General features: G+C 39.1%; 1 protein-coding gene across 1 annotated transcript in view; it reads right to left on the minus strand.

The window, feature by feature from the left end:
- The window catches only part of ITGA8 (integrin subunit alpha 8), a 173,555-nt gene that overhangs the window by 24,062 nt on the left and 127,260 nt on the right, over positions 1-22,233 (minus strand). The window contains exons 26-27 of the mRNA XM_038392475.2: positions 17,621-17,746; positions 13,391-13,504 (exon numbers count right to left, since the gene is read on the minus strand). Coding sequence (XP_038248403.1) covers positions 13,391-13,504; positions 17,621-17,746 — 240 coding nt within the window. The remainder of the gene's footprint in view (positions 1-13,390; positions 13,505-17,620; positions 17,747-22,233) is intronic.

Raw genomic sequence — 22,233 nt, forward strand, 5'->3', positions numbered from 1 at the left:
CATGCTTTCGCCGTGAATCTCCAAAACACATTGGAAGCTACACAGGATGTCCGGCAAAAGCTCAGTGCAATCATTGCAAAAAGATTTGGCATTTTGCTAAAGTATGTCGCAGTAGACAGTTCAGTCAACAGGTGCATGCAGTTACAATACCAGATGTTACTGTGCTGAGCGTGGACAAAATCACTACTGCACATATTCCAGAACAAATAAAGTGCACTGTAAATTTTTCCGCCATACCCTCAGGCAAATCACACTCTATTCAGCTAATGTTGGACACTTGCTCAGCAGTATCTATACTACCTGATTCCATCTATTTCCATTACTTTAAAGATGTGCCTCTTACTGAACCCAAACTTCACTTGGTGTGCTATTTGAAAAACCATATTCCAGTACATGGCTGCCTGCCAGCAATAGTTACTTTTGGTGATTGCTGTGTAACTGCAGAGTAATACAGTGTCCACAAAGGCACTCCTATCCTTGGCAGAGATTTATTGTCTGCTTTAAATCTCAGGGTAGTTAATGGATGAATTGATCTTCCTCAGCAAAGCACTCTTGTGGTACACACCAGTTTCAGCTGGGACCCAACACCAGGTTGAGGAGAAACTCAGCTGTGCTTATGGATTTCTGCATAAAGTTAAAATGCAGAATAATGTGATGCCTGTATGCAGAAGTTACGGCGCTTACCATTTTCAGTCAGGGAAGCTATTTCAGAGGAACTTAGAAAACTGTTCAAAAGGACATTATTGAAGAGATTGACTCATTGGAATGGGTTTCACCTATAGTAGTGACATAGAAGAAGGGTGCAGACATTGCCTTTGTGTGGATTTAAGGGAGCCAAATAAAGCTATTGTGATTGACAGCCATCTTGTTCCTCACATAGAAGAAGTATTTGCAGAACTCAGTGGAGCACAGATGTTTTCTACTCTTGATTTTCAGACCGCATACTACCAGTTATGTTGCATGAAGATAGCAGAGACCTCACAGCTTTATTACACATGATGGACTATTTTGTTTTAAACGTGTTCCATATGGTCTCGCATCTGCCCCAAGTGTCTTCCAAAAAATGATGTAATTGATTCTGAAGAATCAGCATGGAGTTCAGTGCTATCTGGATGATATTATCGTGTTTGGAAATACTTCTGAGGAGCATGACAATAACCTGCAGTCTGTACTAAACTGCATCAGCAAAGCAGGCCTCAAGCTCAGTAAGTCCAAATGCAAATGTAGACAAACTGAACTCTCCTTTCTGGGGCATACAATTTCAAAGGCTGGACTAAAACATGATCCAGATCATATCCTGGCAATTTCAAATGCTCCTCCTCCAACAGATTTGCATACCTTACGTTTCTTCTTGGGTCTTACCTCCTGATATGCAAAATTCATTCCCAATTATGCTTCTGTCATTGAACCGTTATGAGAATTACTACAGAGAAGTTCAACCTTAGTGTGGACAACGGATGCATAAGCTAGTTTCAAAATGGTGAAAGACTTGATTGTACATAGTCCAGTACTTGCACTATTCAGTCCTGCATTGCCCACAATTGTAACTACTGAAGCTTCTGATTATGGCCTTGGGGCTGTCCTCACACAACTTGAGGACACAACATGAGGACAACACAGAGAGGACTGTTGCATTTGCTTCAAGGACACTAAGTAATGCTCAGAGGAAATATTCTACAGTCAAAAAAGAAGCACTTGTTTGTGTCTGGGCTACTGAAAAATGGAGAACTTACCTGTGGGGCTGCACGTTCAAGTTGCGCACAGACCACAGCCCTTTGATGACGCTGCTCACCATGAAAGGACTGGGAAGAACAGGATATCGTATTGCTAGATGGTCTGCAAGACTACTCTCTTTCAATTATGAACTGGAATATAAGCCTGGAAACCAAAATGTGGTAGCTGATTGTCTTTCTCGCCTGCCTTTGCCTTCACCAGATGGTTCACTGGAGGATGAGGATGTAGTAGTTGCACTTAATACAAGCACTCTTACTGCAGTTACAAAAGAACAATTTCAAGCTGCTTGTTCAGCGTGTCCAATTCAACAAAAACTATGGGAATTTCTGACAAAGAGATGGCCCAGTAACCCTAAAAACCTTGACCCAGTTTTGCTGCCTTATTTTAGAGTTCAGGATGAACTTTCTTTGCTTGATGGCTGTGTGCTACAAGGTACACACCAGCTCCTTGTGCCAGAAGAATTACAGTCAAAACTCATACACCTGGCACATGATACTCATCAAGGAATTGTCAGAACCAAACAGTGACTACGGGATCTGTATTGGTGGCCAGGGATGGACTCTCAAACTGAAGCACTCATAAAATCCTGTGTCACTTGCCAAATGCATGATAAGACAGCAGTGACATGTACCCCTCCATTACAGCCTGTTCCTCTTCCTGAATCTGCATGGGAAAAAGTGGCTATTGACATTGTAGGACCCTTTGATACTGCTCCAAGTGACTGCCATTATGCCATCACTTTAATATACTATTTCAGTAAATGGCCTGAGGTAGCGTTTACATTGCAAATCTCTTCTGCTACAATAATTAAGTTCCTCTCTTCAGTTTTTAGCAGGGAAGGTAACCCCAAAGAACTGGTTTCAGATAATGGCAGTCAATTTACTTCCCTGGAGTTTGAAACTTTTCTAGCACAGAGGAACATTTTACACAGAAGGTCATCCTTATATTACCCTCAAGCCAATGGGGAAATAGAGCAGTTTAACAGAATTTTGAAAGAGAGTTTGCAAATGTCTAAACTGGAAGGGTGATTGTGGATAACCTTCACTACTAATTTCTTGCAAGCATACCGGGCTACCCAACATACCACAATGCAAAGATCAGCCACAGAGTTACTGCATGGGAAACAGATGAATACTAATCTGAACATTGCTGGAATGTTAAAGGCATGACCTGATGCCCCAACCGAGGATGATGTGAGAAAAACAGTTGAACAGAATAAGCAAAGTATAAGGCTTTCACAGATAAGTGCCGGGGTGCTAAGGAACCAAAGTTTGAGTATGGTTCCTTCGTTAGAATACGAAAACCTGGAATTTACGAAAGGGGACCATAAATTCACAGCTCCTCTTAAAATCATAGAGAAGGGGGGACTTTACACCTATCGGTGGGCAGGTATGGAATGCTTCTTATCTTGCACCTGCCTATGCATCAAGAGGAGATTATGTCAACACCCAGTCTGCATTGGATGACTTCACTGTAGTATCAACACAACAAGACAATGCACTGGAACCGGGGCTTGAGACACGGCCTGTCAGACACAGACGACCACCTGTCTGGACTAGAGACTATGTTATGTAGCATCTACAGTGTTTTCAGAGTAATATTTCTGCCAGTAGTATAGTGTCTTGTTTCATATTTGTTCCTGTGGTTAGAACAACAATGTTTATTTTAATTGAGAGAGTTTCTTAAGAGAGCAGGGAATGTGGTGTTTATATGCTGCTTGTAATTATTAGAACTGGGAGCACTGGCTGCTTGGAGTCTGAAAGGACAGAAAATAGGAAGGAGGGGGAGGGAAGTTGAGGAGGTGGAGTGAGAGCTACCGAGGATGCATCAACAGCTTGGTAAAGAGGTTTCCACTTTAAAAATAAAGTCCTGTTGAAGTTTGTTAGTTCCTTGCATGGTTGCTACAACAAGATGGTCTTCTAATAAAGAAGGACTAGATTGGCACCCAATAGAGATAACTAGTTTGGGGCAGTCACTTAAGACAGGAGGTTGCCTAAGAAGAATGATGTTTTATATAAATTTCATGGCATTTAAATTGTGTAAGACAGAGTCTTCAGAGCAGGCATCTTGTTCTTTATCTCGGTCACAGATTATTTTCTTCTTTTAAAGCTTGTTCCATTCCTCAAAACTAAGTTGACAACATTCTAATTCTTAGACAAAGTCACATAAATACTTGGGCATTTCTCATTTCTGCTAATATATTTTACTGTGGTTTACTAGGATACATGTTAGGAAATTTACAACTCCTGCTGCCTGAAAAAATGGTTTATTAATTCAACTGTTCGCATTGGAGTAGCATTCTGCATGTGATTTATAAATGAACTCTGCAGTGAAGGTGACAGGATATGTTAGATTATGAAATGAACAGGCAGTAGAGAGATAATTCACACAATATGATTGGCTAGTAATAAATAAATACTACTGTGTATGGTTTATTTCATTTTCAGCTTATATTAGCAATAACAACCTCAGTGAAGGGCACTTCCTGGGGATTAGTAAACTGAGGCTGTTCCTTGGGCCGTCAAATCCTCTCGGCCAGTCATTAAGCTCCAGGAAATGCTTTGCACCTTAATCTTTATCACTTAATAGCAACGAAGAATGTAAAAGACTCTATGTGTAGTCTATATATCCACGGGACAATTTGTTTGTGCTAAAGGGTACTAATAAAACATATCTGGTTAGGAACAACTGCAGACTGAAGCCTTTTAGTTGTCCAAACACCTAGTAGATACTGGAAGTTGTCTCTGTTTCCCTCTTATGCAGTCCTGTTTATAATTCTCAACTAATTCTTGAGGAACAACATTTTTCCCACCAAAGAATGATTTCAAGTCTCTCATGTTTAACTATTCAGTGTTTACTGGAAGCAGTGAGACCTGTGGTTGGAAATACAAGTGAAGGACTCAGTTACAGCTCTAAGAGCATGGGGAAAGAGGTCATGCACTGCATAAGTGGCAGTGTCTAAAGACACACCAGGCAGAATGCCTTCACGGACACTTGCCAGTGGAGGTTCCAATAGCTGTGGAACAAGTACAGCATGTACTCCCCCAGCTCAGTGCTGCAACTGTTTGCCAGTGCCCTGGGGGCAAGGAAGATCTGGAGCAGATCAGGAGTGTTTGTTGCTGCTACATCCTCCTCATACACTCTTTGGTAAACTAGATCCTTTGCTTTAACAACTGCGAAACATAAGAGAATCTGGGGAATCAACAGAAAGTGCTTCCAATAAGCGTGCAGTGCAGTACTTACCTACTTAGTGTCCAGACAAACACAGGGGTAAACTGTAAAGAGCATGAGATTTTAGAAGCCTTTGAAAAGGGTGCACTACAGTCCAAGTATGCTTTACTCTGAGTGCAGAGTAAAGTACAGGACAAACATTAGATCAGGCTTGCAGGTCATGATACTGAGTGAGAGTGAGAAGGCAAGAAGCAAGTTTAGCCAACTGGACAGGAAAGGTGAGTCTGGTAAGTGGTCTCCTTTGCCCTGTAATGGTGCTCCAACCCGCAAATGAGTTCCAGAGTGCCACCGACCGCCACTGCAGCCTTGAGGAATGCTTATTATTTTTGAGATTCTTTTCCTTTCAGGTACAGTACACTGAAACTTCTTTCAGTGGAGGACTGGATGGTTATGTATTTTCCTTATTCTAGGCCTTGCACTGAAATGGAGCTCTTCCCACAGAACTGAAGCTTACTGTATACAGAACTCATGTTTTCTGACAGTGCTGGTTTAACCATGTTAGTCCTGCCTCATTCCAACATGTTCCCCTTCATTTCCACTTAGAAGAAAGTGAGCAATTTACTGTTACCATTTAAATATGTGCTTTGGGAATTCGTTAACTTTCTCTCCATTACTCACAGCACCTAGGAACAGAACAACTGCCAAGAAATAAAGTAACTCTAAATGCAGGTAATGAGGATTATGCAACAATTTACTGTGATATTACATTTCAACTGTAGTGAATTTATGATTATCATGAAGTACATGTTATTTATGACAGGCATGCATACTGCTGCAAAAATCAACACACCCAATTACTTTGACCAATTTGATCCCTTGTATTGGGTTTTGTGCATTTTTCATTCATTTAAAGGGAATATTTTGAATTGAAATAAAAGACAGCAATTTTGTCAGGGTTTCATAAAATTTTAAAAATACAGGTTTTAAGGATAATTGATTTATATTATGCATTTGTTTCTTGAGATTTATAATATATAATAAGACTCCCATCTGCTGCTCTGGGCACCTTTGACATTATTTTAAATAATACAATAAAATCAAAACCAGTAGCAATGTCCCAACAAAACTCCATCCCCAACACAACCCAGTTGGTGGGATTTTCCTCACCAAATCTCCATTCCCTCCATGAATCACTCCCCATCCCAATATTTTCAGCCATTCATTTTTCTCTTTTACTTATTTTGTTTTCAAATTAACAAAGATTCCTTGAAACTAAAAAAAGGAAAGCAAAATCCCTTCACCCCTGACTTCCATGTCATTATGTTGGTGCTGCTAGAGGAACACAATAAACTTATGGCTGTTAGTAGTTGAATCAAAGTCAGTTACAAAGACTCCCTATATGGCCTATGAGATCAGTAAGACCTCTCCAATCTGATTTTTCATGGCTTTCCTTGCATGTAAAGTTACTGTGCAGGCTGCCAGATTCTGCCAGTCTATTTTTAGGGAACTTGGCTTGGTTGCAGAATAATGTGTTTGATAGTTACATGCAAGACTCCCTTAGGCCCAAATCCTTTCCCCTGCATAGAGAACTAGGCTTTCTGAGCGGAGATGAAGGGGGTCAAGCAGGGACAGAACCCTTCTCCCAGGTGACAAAGCCATTCTGCACACACATGGGTGCTCACACCAAGATCTGATTTTTTTTCTTTTCTAGATACTGCAGTTCATGCAGACAGGCATGGCCAAATCCAAATGTGTGGATCTATGTACGGGCTAAGGAAGGGAAAACAAAAACCCTTCTGTGGAATCATGCATATTCTCTAGGCATTGTTCCACTACCTACAACATAGCCAGTTCAATTCGTACATGGAACTGTTCAGGCCCTGTGAATGTTTGGGAGGAAATTTATTAATAATTTTCAGGCACTTTTAACACAGATTTAAACAACAGTTAAGAAAGAGCTGTGCTCTGCTCCTTGTCGTGCTGGTGAATATCTGGCGGAAGAGCCTGCAGTCTGGAAGGGTATTACAAATCAGAAAAATGGTACAAATTCACCACTTAGGAATACATTTTCAGAGCAGCTGTTTCATTGCCCAATTCACACACACTACATTAAAAGGTACCCATTAAACAAAGGTCAAAGAACATTAGGCAAGATCTCCATGGATCTCCCTCCAAAGGTTTGGCTTAGTACCACAACTTGCCATGACCGGCATTTCAGCCACCATGGGTTGAATAATGAAAACTATTAGATAAACATCTTGACTATAAATTAAAGAAATGATAGAACCCTAATGGAACACAGTGTAACATAACCATGTAAGGTTATTGTTTTCATTAATCAGGCATTTAATGATGATTTGCTGGCTCAGCAAGTCTGACTCCATTAGTTAGCTTATGTGGTGGTTCTTATTTACATCCAAGCTTTGAAATAAAGCCAGAAATGCCTCTGCTTCTTCTTGGCCTCTGTACAACATCCTCTCTATCTTTGTTGGCTAGTTAGGACACTCAGAGCTGCTTTGTTTACTCAAACATGTCTAATTATTGCACTTCTTAAAACTGCAATTTGTGATAAACGTTTTGATTTTAAGGTGACAGATGACAACTGCCATGCGGCAAAAAGGTCAGGAATTGTCAATCAAACCACATGGGAAAAAAGAGAGATTATATATGACTGAATGTCTATGACGACAAAATATACAATCAGATTTGTACATTCTTTGAAAGGAAATATGAATTGTTAAGCCTAGCATGAATCACATTGAATCAAATTCTCATCAGGAGTGTACTAGTATAACTGAGGGGAAAATAATGTACACAGTGACATAGTTGATTGTGCTATAAATATAAACTTTTCGTTATTAGTAAGTACAAACAATTCTTTCTGCAGATCATCATCTCTTCATTTATATTACAATACAGCATAGGACTCGTGTTGTTAATATTACCTCTGCTCTTTTGTACTTGCAAATTGTACAATTAAATTTATAGAGTTTGTATAGAGTTACGTGTACAAAAAAGCAGAAATAATAACATTAACACACAAGTCATACATTGTGTTGTATTATAAATGAGGTCATGATCTGTACAAGGAATATACTGTACCTACCAATACAGAACAATGACTGTGGAATTCAGCCATATCCTGGTACGCTGTTTCTTGTTTAGAAATAGCTCCAGAGACCATACCAATTCCCTCAGTCTATAGTTTAATCCTAAAGATTCATTGGAGGTTAGTCCTTAGATTTTAGCCTAGATAACGTGTTCCAAGCTGCAATGTTTTGGGTGTATTTTTATTTACTTCTGGGATAGTCTTGGGAATTGGAAGTTTACAGGCTTTTCCAGAGCACATGATGCCCTTTTTAGGAAATTAATTATGGCCTGTTGTCTTTTATGGCTGTGCCTATGTCACTGTTAATTGTAAAAGGGGCTCTGGAAAAGGAAACGGTTTTACGGGGAGAGGGAGAGTGGCAGCCTGCATCCTCTCATGCTATTTCCTTTTTATTTCCCCTGTAGATAAGGGTGGATACAAAAGGCGGGGTATCTTTTTCTGGCAGCTTCTTAGACATGAGGTGAAGTACTAGATGCAACAACTCTCTTAGGACAATGTTTGTTTTTAATCAAAAGAGGCTCCGGTTCCTTTAAGAGAATCTTTTTGAGCATTTATAAGGCTTGTAAGTATCTTGGGGGAGAGGCAGGAGGAGGACACAGGTAAAACAGCTAAAGCTATCACAGGCCATACAAAGTCTAGGTTGGAAGCATGGCTATGTATGGACAGAGAAGTGAGCAAAAGGCCTGTAAGTGACTCTTGCACACAACAGCAATCTCTGCACTCTGGAAAACACAGGGATGTCTCACTCCTGCTTCCCTTCCAAAAAGCAGGCAGGAAGGATGCAGGGCCATGGCTTCAATTGCTCCTTTGCACCTGTTTGTGGAGCTCGGCCAACGTAAATGGATGGGTAGAGGAAAGGCACAATCTGCTGCATCCTAATGGATATAAGAGATTGTTCAACTCCCACAGGCAAGGATTACCATTGGGAGTCTATTCAGCATTCCTATATGGGTGGCTGAGCGTGGTTTCACACTGCACCTTATGGAGGGGGTAATACACATTTTCTTTACCTTTAATACTCTATGGTACTTTATCAACAGGTTGTTTTTCCCTTTTGCAGGGGCAATTTGTAAAATGTGCACCTTTATTTTGTCTTTCATAGATTTTAAGACTAGAAGTTATCATCAGATGATCAAGTCTCACTTCCTGTATAAAACAGGCCATAGAATATCATCCACTTACCTCTGTATGAGCTCAATAACTTGGGTTTGACTAAAGCTTATCCTCTAGAAAGACATTCAGTCTGGATCTGAAGAATTCAAGAGATGGAGAATCCACCAATTCCCTTAGTAGACTTCCAGTTGCTAATCACTCTCACTTTAAAATGTGTGCCTTATGTCTTAGGCTTTAACTTCCAACCATTGACTCTTGGTGCACACAAAGCCCTTTTCTGTGTTCATGAGATCAAGATTTGACCCTTAAGGAAATAGTTGAATTTCAGCTGCAGAATAACAAATCCAGAGGCTTTGTTCTATTCAGGTTCTTATATCACGCTCATCACTGTAGTACCTGAGTACTTTCCAGTAGTGTATTAAGCAATGTGACTAACATCCATCACAAGTTGTTTCTTCTCTGATTCTCTCCCTGGGGGAGAAGTGTGTGCAGTGGGATGTTTGTTTTGGCAGATGTGTTTCTTTGTTAGTTTTTAGTTGAGTCCAGAATGCCAGATGTGCTGTTCATAGTAAGGTAACTAACTTATAGATTGCTTCTGGATAAAGAGGGAGGAAAAACTCTATGTGGTTGAATACTTGGGCTCTGCAGTGCTCAGGTGCCATGGTAACAGGCTCAGGTTAAGAACATTAGCTAAACAGGTAGGTTCTTAGTAAATATTATGGATGGGTGAACTGATTGAGTTGAACATAATAAGGAGTAAAACCAAACTAGTGCCCAAAAACCAAATGGGATATCTTCTGAGGTTCAAAAAAACCAACCAACCAAACAAAACCCTGTGCAACTTTTGCATTATATCCATCTTATTCTGGCTCTTCACTGCCACGCTCTGGAAACAGAAATGTCCCTATACATCGAGAAAAACTGTTTTAATCGTATTTTCTGGGCAACATGAGCAGGAAGCACTGTAAGTCTGGTGAGGGAGCCTGTTCCCACAAGATCTCCAGCCCAGTTTTCCAGATTCAGGAGGTTAAGATAGTTGAGAGAAGCATCCAAACTTTTGAGATTTTATCTGAATCAAAGCTTTCAATGTTTGCTCATCACTAATAAATGATTCACTAAATAAATCCAAAATGAGGGCCCTTAATCCCTCCTTATGAACTGATTTGTTTGTGTTTGCAAAATATGAACCTTTTTACAAGCACGTTATTTGAATTAAGGAAACTGAAAAACATAAAAATTGGTTAGGATCTGAAATCGTTAGGAGAAGGTAAGTGTACTTACAAAAAGAAAATTTCAAACAAGGTCCTTTGTTACTGAATTGGGCTGACATCACTATCCCTAGAGCAAAATAAGACATGCAGCTCACTGCTCTCTTTTAGGCGTCAGTGGTGCCATTAACTGTGGCAGAAGAAACACAGAACCTGAACTTAGGTCTTGACAGGCAAAATTTCCTCTTGTTTAGATCTTTAAATGCCCACTGCTGACCAGTAAAATGTCGAGGGGTAAGGATATGCAGAGTTATGTGCATTTGGCTCATTATTGATTTAGAACCCAGGACCATTAGGTATTGGACTGGTTTAAATTTGGCTGTATACCCTCCTATCTGCTCTCTAGTTCCTCCATGGAGGCCAGAAGAAAGAACATGTTGACAGGATCTTCTCTTATTCACTTCTGGTGATGGAAGAAAGAGGAGGTTAAACTCCTGTCCTCACTGGGATATTTTCCTCCTCTCTTTCTGCTGGTCTTAGGTCCACTAGGCATTCCTGTTTCCATACCCACTGTGAACAAAGGAAGATGCTGAGGAATGATCTTTCTTTTTCTGCATTTTAAGTCGAAGGAATGGGGGAGGGGATCCAGGTTAAATGTCCATGCAGAAGGAGGGGATAATGCATCAACTGGCTTCATGGTAGGGTCTGGAGTTGTCCCTTAACAGCAGCAAAACATGAATTATAAATTTTCTCAGTACACCCAACTGTGGCAGATATTTATCCAAGTTCACAGTGCTGATAGGTTACTCACGGGATTTTTCAATTGATTATCCCAACCCTTTTATGTAGTCTCCAAGAAAAACAAATAACTGATACTAGTACCGTATGGACACATGTTTGGAAAGTCACAGGTTTCTATTGCATTTCAGATTTGCATATAGGACTTTTAGTGGTTTAGTTGGATGTTCAAAGAGAAGCCAATATTTTCTTCTACTTTAGATTATAATGGTCAAAGTTGAATAGTTTGTGCATACTTCTAGAATACAGAAACACACCTGCAGAAGGAGAACCTGTAAAGGACACCTTAGAAAATGCCAACACAGCTCCATAACACTACTGGAGAAGTTAATGGTAGACAAGACTTGTTATTTCTGCCATTGTGGAGAAGACTCTGCTCTGCTTCCCCGGTTGAGGCATGGCATCAGTTAGCATGGATTGTTCCTGGCTCTAGCTTTTCCCTCAGGTCCATATCACATGCACAGGGTAAGGATGCTCCTTTGGGGGACAGCTCCCTCTGAGTATCAGTCACCCCAAAGTGGATGGGAGAAGCAGGGAGAAGGCAGGGCCATGGCCTCTCTCAACTTCTGACTCTGTGCACTAGTTCATTTACCTGGCCTGTTCCAGAGAAGAGAATACATTGCACCATGCCAAAAACTAATGCAGTATGTGCACACTCCCTCTGAGGTAGGGTGACGAGTTGACAGAAGGGATTTGCATCCTAAGGATCAATCTCTCTGAGAGTTCTGCACTGTCCCCTATACTCACAGTTATGGCTGAATGCTACAATTCAGCTCTACATGCCAATATGACATGTGGGTCTAATAGCTAAACCATGACAATACCGACAGGCGAACGAGTAACTTTTAATTTTTTGGAATGCATCCGATGAAGTGAGCTGTAGTTCACGAAAGCTTATGCTCAAATAAATTCGTTAGTCTCTAAGGTGCCACAAGTACTCCTTTTCTTTTTGTTAATTTTTAAACTGCATACAGAGCATTCATCATCAGCTATATGGCTCTGAGACATATAAGCACCAAGAAAACAGAGAAACATGCCCTCGCAGAGAATTCATACCAATTATAACATAAAGCCACAGGAAAGTCAAGTCATCTGGGAGAATCAATAGAAGCCTATGAGCAGATATACTATGGAAAGTCAAGGTAAGATGGTGTCAAGGTTCCTTCCCCACTCTGAACTCTAGGGGACCTGCATGTAAGACCCCCTAAACTTATTCTTACCAGCTTAGGTTAAAAACTTCCCCAAGGTACAAACTTTGCCTTGTCCTTGAACCCTATGCTACCACCACCAAGCATGTTAAACAAAGAACAGAGAAAGAGCCCACTTGGACACGTCTTCCCCCAAAATATCCCCCAAGCCCTACACCCCCTTTCTTGGGGAAGGCTTGATAAAAATCCTCACCAATTTTTACAGGTGAACACAGACCCAAACCCTTGGATCTTAAGAACAATGAAAAATCAATCAGGTTCTTAAAAGAAGAATTTTAATTAAAGAAAAGGTAAAAGAATCACCTCTGTAAAATCAGGATGGTAAATACCTTACAGGGTAATCAGATTCAAAACATAGAGAATCCCTCTAGGCAAAACCTTAAGTTTCAAAAAGACACAAAAACAGGAATATACATTCCATCCAGTACAGCTTATTTTACCAGCCATTAAACAAAAAGAAATCTAATGCATTTCTAGCTAGATTACTTACTAACTAACAGAAGTTCTGAGACTGCATTCCTGATCTGTTCCTGGCAAAAGCATCACCCAGACAGACAGACCCTTTGTTTCCCCCCCTCCAGCTTTGAAAGTATCTTGTCTCCTCATTGGTCATTTTGGTCAGGTGCCAGTGAGGTGATCTTAGCTTCTTAACCCTTTACATGTGAATGGGTTTTGCCTCTGATCAGGAGGGATTTTATAGCACTGTATACAGAAAGGTGGTTACCCTTCCCTTTATTTTTATGACAGATGGAGATCAAGATCAACATGGAATATGCAGTAAAAACTGGCAAAGTAAAATTGAAATGGACACAATATTCAGAGGAGGGAGAAATTAGCAGTATGTGTGTGACATAAGCATGAAGAAGAGAGATTTACCCCAAAACAAAGTGATGACAATAACATTCACAAGTTAAGATCATAATATATATATTACACACATACATATATATAAACATACATATAGACACACTATATATATCAATCTTTAAATAAACAGACAAATAAAATTGGCTTTTTTGTGTGTAAAGAGTTTCACAAATTTACATTACCTGTAGGAAAGTTTGGGCCCATAACCGAGATCTGATTTTTAGTGTTGCACTCTTGCCTCTTTCTAGTTGTCCCACCATACACGAGATTATTAAACACTTCACATTTGTACAGTTCTGTATAAAAGTAAAATGAAATTATAACAATGCTTTTGTAACAAGGCTAATGTGAGAATACACACATTTAATTATACACAGATTTAATTACCCTCAAATGCTCTAAATTGAAAAAACAATAAATTATCTTAATGCATTAAATATCATGCATCTTCAAGAATTTAATCTAATACAAATATACAACAAAAGATATCTGAAGTGCCTTTGTGAGAAATGAATAACCACAATGGGGCTTCTTCTAAGTTACCTATGAATACAACCGTTTACATATGTTAGTGATGACAAAGCTAATAGCATTCACCAGTCTGGTTTGAAGAATTCTTAAAAAGTCCAACTGTTTAACAAAATCTTGTTTATTCCTCTTTCCATCCCTCCAGCCAGTTCCTTGTCTCTTCTCTGACTCCCAAACTCCATATTTATACTCTCAAAACTTCCCCTCCTCCTCTGACACTCCTAATTTTCCTGGTGAAATTTATATTGCAAAGCCAGCATGTTTGCTGAGCTTCATTAGTTGCTCTATTTGAACCTTATGTTCTGTGAAGATTTCCTGGTGAGCAGTGATCCTGGATGGGACTAGACCAGAAAACACACAACTGAATACAACAGCCAATTGGCCCTAGCCAAGACTGCTGGAGTCTAGAATGGAAATGTTACCAGCCAAGGTAAGAACTCACACACAGGGACAAAGGATTGGAGAAGGGGATCTATTGGGGAAATCACAGAAAAAGATAGAGATGTACTGGACAAATGGAATGGAAGGCAGCTCACAGGGAGAGGGAACTAAAATCCAAGGGACTGTTGGAGGTCAGAGAGAGTGTTTGAGGTATTTATCCAAATAGATCTAAACCTAAGGGTAGGTCTACACAGCATTTTGGACCGTGCGGAGCAAGCTTTCCAGCCTGGGTTGACAGACTTGGGCTAGCAGGGCTTGCACTAGCACTCTAAAAATAGCAGTATAGACAGAACTTTGAAGTTGTTGCTTGGGCTGGAGCTCAGGCTCTGAAGCCTAGGGAGGAGGATGGGTCCAAAATGCTATGCAGATGTACCCTAAAAGGTTTGGACCCAGTTCAGGGGAAAGGCTGATATTTTGACTAGTCCATTTTCTTTATAATCCAATTTGCCCCTCGCTGCTACATACTTTACTCACAATGGCGATGCCAAGTGGTTTTGATTGTCTTGAAGCAAAGGTATCACCTCTACAGACACAGCACTTCATTAGTGCTATAATGTACTTTCTGTAAGAATATCCTCTTTCAGAGACCATACTCTGATAAAACTGGGTAACTACCTTCGTGAATAGGGTGCTAATATATTTTATTATGTCTGAACATATTCCAGAAAGAGTCATACCTAGCTATAGTGCTACACCAGTATAACCAGCATAACAATACTCCCCATAAATCTCTATCTCATTACATCTTAAGTAGAGGCTGTGTGCTTCCTCTCTACTTTCCACATTCTCAGAAGAGACTCATGCTATAAGCCTTGTTTACAGTACCTATTGTAGAGGATATACATATTTAATTCTTCCTATTCAGTCATTCTCTAACCAGCTTCATTTAATCTTTCATCTGTTTTCTTTTTAATTTCTAATTACAGAGGACAAAAACACATATTAACAAAATATGATTGGATATTAGGAAAAACTTTTTCACTAGGAGGGTGGTGAAGCACTGGAATGGGTTATCTAGGGAAGTGGTGGAATCTCCATCCTTAGTGGTTTTTAAGGTCAGGCTTGACAAAGCCCTGGCTGGGATGATTTAGTTGGGGATTGGTCCTGCTTTGAGCAGGGGCTTGGACTAGATGACCTCCTGAAGTCCATTCCAGCCCTGATAGTCTAGGATTCTAAATCATTGCTGTGCAAAAAGACTGATTGTGGCTGAAAGTTGAAGACCTGAGCACACATTCCTATTTTTCTTAGGAATGTATTTAGCCCTTTATAGTCTTCACTACATGGAAAGCATGAGAAGTGAAAGGAAAGAAACCAAATGTTTAGCAAACAGAACAGACAGGACAGGATTAGAGCTAGCTGGAAAATGCTTCTCCCTCCGTAAAAAATTGACTTTTCATCAAAAACTGAAAACCAAACAAATTTTGGGGCTGAAAATTAAAAATTCAGTTCAGTTCAGTTTTCATCCAAAAAGTGTTTGATATTCAGATGAAAAGTCAAAATTTTCTGTGGAAAACAGACACTTTCCATGAATATTTTAAATTTAATTAAAAATCCAATTTGTGAGCAAAAACAATTTTCATGGAAAGTTTTTAACCAGTCCTGAACACAGTACTCAGTCAAATGAGCTAATGGCAAAAATCAGCATCAACTAACAAACAATATATTGGCTTGTTTTTCTAGCCTAAAAACAAACATGACTAGCGAGAGACTACCAAACATCTCCATACTTTACATATGCCTGCTGCATATGCCACCTTCTCAAGCATCTGGCTAATTCTACTGTGAGAGACAGAATCCTGGACTAGTTGAACTGCTAGTCTGATCTAGACTGGGACGTCCTATGTTTCTGTGAAATCAATCTAATATTGTCTGTCTGGATCAAGCTGCTGAAAAATCTCTGGTTCCTTCTTATTTTAAAGTACATAGATGCAAATACTGTACATACTTATAAATTTTGTTAACCATTCACAGTTGCTGAAGTCTTTTCTATGTTGGCAACATAAGAGAGTAGTTACAGAGGAATATAACTGATAATTAAGGCATTACTGAGAAATGGATTAAAAGTTTTGTGGTACTGAATGGTATGTCTTCCAAAGGCTAGTTTTTTTTTGTCGTCTTGCTAGAATCAGAATTATTTCCAAAGTGTGACGTTGTTGGTCTTTCTGCTGATGGAAGAATTATGCAGGACACAACCACCATAGGTATATAAAATCAGTACTTCTCTGATTCTATTTTTAATTAAAATAAGTCATTAATTAATTTCAGCTTTGGGCTCCCCCATTTAAAAAATAGTCAAATTCCATTTTCAGACATAATGTAAAGACTTTTTTTGTTACTTTGCAAGCAGAGCTTAGGCCTACAGAGGTTTTTTTTTTCCTGACTATTTGTGACAAATTCTGGTGATAGCGAGGAGCTCAAACATATGCTGACAGTGAACCGTTTAACAGGAGACTGGACAGCAGGAAAGAAACTCGGGCTGGGGTTAACAAAAATAAATGGAAACGATGGCCACAAGAATCCCAGGTTTTGGCCTCAGGGTCACCGATTTAGAAATATAGCCTCCAAGCAAAAGGACCTGGTAATTGTGCTGCTTAAATACTCTAAAACATGGAGTACTCAATGTATGAACAACAAAAACAAAACTGACAGCATGTTATCGTCCAGATGTTCATGTTCCAGAAGGCTTTGAGACCGATACTCAGTGCTATTTTGCCACACTGGGTGAGAGGTCTTTGCTTTTGCCAACATTTTACAGACCCTACATTTTTGATCGGTTAGATATTTACCCATGAAAACTAAAAAAACTGGTAAATAATACCAGAACTATTTTGATGGCTTGTGATACTTTAAAGAACAAAATCCTTGACATTTCTTGAGGCTAGAGAATGTTTTGAGTATTTATTGAATGAATATTTGCACTTGACAATAGTTATGGGATAGTTGTTATTTTTGGTATATTTCAGTAGCTGAGTTTAAGAATTTTATGAAAACGCTAAAGCCCCGTTAAGAAAATATATGCATAGATTTTAAAAGTGTTACTATGTTTCAGGCCATGATCGGGTGAAAGACCTGAGTGAGTGGGTGCAGGCATGTGTGTGTGCAATCCATGAGCCTCTCTACTTTCACAGAGAGGCCACTTGAGGCAATGCATTTGTAGAGAGGTCTGCATTTGTGGACCCATCTGCAGTACCCGGTCCTTAGACTGCAAGATCCTTGGGTAAAGGATCTGTCACAATTTGTCTGTAAAGTACCATGAAAATCAATGGTGCAGTGTATAATACATAGTTAAGACAAGAGAGTTAAAAATCAGTTGCTCCATCATTTACTTGTCACTTAGAACAGTAGGAAGTTAAAAGTCTGTAAAGAGAATATGACAAAACCAACGGTCACATTGTATAGCTTGCGCATATAGTCCCAGCACTATATATTTCAAATTAGCTCACCAGTACTTTTGCATAGCTCTTTCTTCGTGGTTCTACCACGGTGACATCCCTCCGCCTGACATAGTGAGGAATAGTGGAGTTATGCAAAAAAGCAGTGAGTTCCGGGGTGTCCTGTGGAATAGCAAACTGGAAAAGAAAGACAGTGAACTGTAATGATAGATCATACAGTTACTCTAACAGGTATGTTGCCTTCTCAGCGAGCTTGAACTTTATACTGACTTGTTTTTTTATAAATGTAATAGCACTACCATGAGACTAGATACCACTTTCTTCAACTAGCAGCTTGATTTGTAATAGGACAGCAGGATGGTATCAAGCAATCTGCATTGCACTAGATAATTTTTTTTTCCAATCCTCATTCTCTACTGGAGCCAATTTCATTGCTGTATTTGTTTTTGTTAGACTCTTGGGCCCAGGTTCTGATCTCTGTTACAGTGTAAATTCAAAGTCACTCCCACTGAAGTCTAGTCATTAATAGAGATCAGAATCTGGCTCTAGGAATGTAATGGTTTTACCAGCATCCAAAAAGATCTGCATCCTACTATCCTCATTTTTGGTGATTGTTTCTGGAAGATTAATTATTATAACAAAAATTCTCCAACTTGGTAAAAACTCCAACTGATTTGTCTTTAAACTTTGAGTGAATATTCACAAACAGAAAATTTAAGAGACGGAAATCTCAGAGCCAAAGTCTATTTTTATTGTTGGTATTTTTGTGTTTAGATGATATAGAAGGCATTTAGAGTCTTCCTTTGTCTTTCTTGAAGCCTCCAGAGAAACATAAGGGATCCTCATTTTTCAGGAAGGAGAGATAAATTCTCTAATTTAGCACAGTTTTATCAAGTCAAACTGCAATGAAATATATGATGAAGTTTGTGATCTGACCTCAACAGGAATTCATATAAATACATCCAAAACAATTCCTTAAGGGCCTCAGATTAAAGAAATGTATAGGCTGGCATGCATTTAAACTCTGAAGCACAAAACTTGCATTTATTTTAAATAAATTCCTAAAAGAAGTATTTGCAATTATCAGAATATTTTTTTAGTATAAAAGGTAAACACAGACATAAATACACACATAACCCCTTCCATAAGCTATTCCTGCATAGTACTATATTTCTACCATTTGTCTGATTTAATGTATGAGGGTCAGGACAGTTTACTTCTTAACATCCCACAGAGTGGAAGAATAGTATAATTAACTGCTGAAAAAGTCGTTAATCAGAAATGAAATTCTTTTACTTAAATTAATTTTTTTCTCTGCACTAAGGAAATTTTTAAGCAGATAGTAAATCTCTCTCATTCTCTCTGTGAGGTAACACATGGGTGTTATTTATTTCCAAGATTCTCTCATCAGTACATGTAGGGCCCCTTAATGATGACAAATTAAAAGGAATACACTGTAATAAACTTTGAAACTTATCTTTGGAAGAAGCCATCAATATATGATCACAGATTATATATAAATGTAGAGTTGGTCAAATACCAGATTAAAAAAATTGTGAATATCTCACAAAGTATAGGGTTTTGGCAACAGGGACATTCAATTATTGCAAAAATCTAAAGCTAGTCTCCATGATTCAGCTGAAAACTTGTTCTTCGTCTCAAGTACAGATATTTTACATTAAATACGTTTATTCTATCCACTAGAATAGTTGAGTGACCAGTTTGGTAGCTAGAATCCCAATCACAGGATTCCAAGGGTCATGAATGAAGCTTGTTGGGAAATGTTTGATGAAGCTGTTTTTTGTCTAAAAATACCAAATTTTCAAAACCAAACTGTTTTCTGGAATGTGATAGTTTCAATGACATTTTAGTCAGGATGTTTTTTTACCCCCAGCACCCATGCTCAAAGACAAAATACACTAAATAGATTACAAGGCTAATATATACAAATAAGTAATGTTGTATATGTTCTATACAGGGTTAATAGTCTGTGGAGGTTTCAGCTCTCTTTATTCCAAGTATTACAACCCACACTCTCATATGTTTAAGAAATGTATCCACATACAATTCTCAAACATCTCCAGCAGTTCTCTCTTCACATCAGGAAGCAATTCAAAATCACCTCCTGTAGCAAGATTCTCTCCAGAGTGAAAAGTCTTCTGGCTTTTTTGCAGCACCAGTCAACCACAACCTATCCTCTATGGGGAGATACCTGGGTAGCAACTCCAGCTCCAAAAGCTGGCAGTGCTGGCATGGGATGGACATGGCTAGGCTAAACCCTGATTCAGTGCATCCCTATTGCAGCATCAGTTTGTATGGCTTTAACTGGAGATCAAAGCTGCGCTTGACAGGCAGAACCACCTGGGAACGATACATGTGGAAATAGCTCCTGTTCTACCTCGGGAGCTGAATCTCTCCAGTGGCCCACGGGGCCAGGTTAGTACAGGAGATAAAATTGTATTCTCCTGGAGTCGGGGGGGGGGGGTGAGTTTGGCCCTTTGTTTCTAAAGCTTTCCATGCACTTGCTCCTATCTCATGGACCATACCTTTCTCTAAGCCATTTGATGCTCCCTACATTTGTCTAGTTTTGGTCTTCTTGGCCCCTCCACACGCCTCCTTCTCTGCAGTGCCTGGCATCTACAGCAAACTTTTTATTCCTCTTTACCTCCTCAGCTCTTAATCTCCCATGTCAAGCTTCAGCTTGAAAACATAGGTTTCCTCCTTTTCTTTCCATGCAACACCCTCTGTTGTGATTTGTTATTTAAATCCATGGAGTGTTTTGGAAAGTGACGTGTATAAAAGATGCTGCACAAAAGAAAATTGTTTATAGCTGTAGACATCTGCATGCCCCACTAATGTGTTTGCATGCCTAGAGCCCTCAAAAATAAATGTCATTTGCCTGCCAGAATGACTGTTCATGTAGAAGCCTCACTATAAAAAGGGAACCTGAAAAAACCCATTAACAGCTAGCCATCTGAACTGGTGGAAAAATTAAAAGTTTCTGAGAATGGGATTCATGGAATGGCTGGAATTTAATGTCACATTCTGCATGAGACCAGTGCCATCAAGGTCACATTTGGAAGGTGATTTGCAGCATGAGAGGGGAATAAATACTTGACCTGAAATAACTGTCAGATAAAGGGGAGGAGGGAAGGTAAGCAGATGGTACATTTAATACAATTCTAAGGGTTTTCCATCCACAAAAACCCCCTCAGAAACAGAAAATCCCCTTCCCCCGAGCATACAAAAACACTGATGGATTAAATCTGTCCTTTTGGAGAAAAAAGCATAAGAAAAACATTTGCACAAGACAAGATAAGATCAAGTCAGCACAGTGGAAAGGTTTGCTGGTAGGTATGCATGAAACGGAAAGGTCGAAAGCATTTTAGGCTGGAAATTTCAAAGGAGCCTATGGGAATTAGGTGTCCAAATCCCATTAACTCCAGTGGAAGTTAGACATCTAAGTTAGGCATAAAATGCCCTTTGGTGAAGTCTCAGCCTTAGTCAACATACAGTCTGTCCTGGAAATTGAAGCTTTTCCCCCACCAGCCTCTCTTCCTGTTTGCTGTAAGTAGTAACATATGATGATAGTATTTATTTAACCCTATTTATTTGAAACAAATTCATGTATCAGCAGTTATCATTCTGTTTATGATGCTTTTGTAAAGTTAAAATATAGAAAGGCTATTTTAAATTTGTGATATAATATGCTGAGCATCTAAACTCTTATTTAGTCTGGTTACTCATTTTGATTCTTCCATTGCCATGATCGAATTCCACACAAAACAGAGACATGACATCACAACCCTCATTATCAGCCAGTCTCATTCACGTAACAGATGTAGCCATTATCAAAATAAGATAGTAATAAGGAAAATAAAATAGGAAGGTGAAAAAATTGTAATTTTCTGTATATGTTAAAAAAATAAAAATAAAAAATGTCACTACAGCCTGAAGCATGCTTTTGCCTATGAACTCTTCTCTCTCCTGACTATAATGCTCCCAGTGCAGCTTCTTAAATCAAATTTATAATTGAGAACACAGCAGCTGTGTGGGAAGAAAGATATGGCATTTCTCTTTGTATGTCAGCTGCCTGCTCTCACCAGTGGTTTTTGAGCTGTTGAACTTCAGAGGAAAATGTAGCATTTCTCCCTTATCCTGATCTCTAGAACTGGGTAAAAAATTTTGTCTGAAACTTTTTTGGGGGGAGGGAAGGATGGGGTGCAGATTCAGCAACACCAAAACATTCTGCAAATTCACGTTGGTTTCACTGAATAGTTCATGTTGACAAAAAGCCAACAAGAAAATATTCAGAAAAAGAAATACTTCGTTTCAACATTTTCAAAACAAACTGTTTTGATTTTTCTGTTCAAAATAACTTCCTTCAAATAAAAACAGTTTAAAATGCTCTAAATTGAACCAAAATATTTAGTTTAAACCAAAACTGAAATGTTTGGGTTGAACAAATCTTTTGATTTTTTGGAATTCTTAGCAAGCCTAAAAATTTGTTGTTAGTACCACTTTACTCATCACTTTCAAGAGTAGCCTGTTTAAGCTGCTTCTGGAATACACAGCAGCACTAGCCAGACTGAAGCTGAAATGTACCAGTGGAAAAGGTAGTCCTTGTCTACACTGAGGATTTCAGCCCCCAGTGGCCTGCTATC

Source organism: Dermochelys coriacea, chromosome 2, assembly GCF_009764565.3.
Source record: "Dermochelys coriacea isolate rDerCor1 chromosome 2, rDerCor1.pri.v4, whole genome shotgun sequence".
Taxonomy (NCBI): Eukaryota; Metazoa; Chordata; order Testudines; family Dermochelyidae; genus Dermochelys; species Dermochelys coriacea.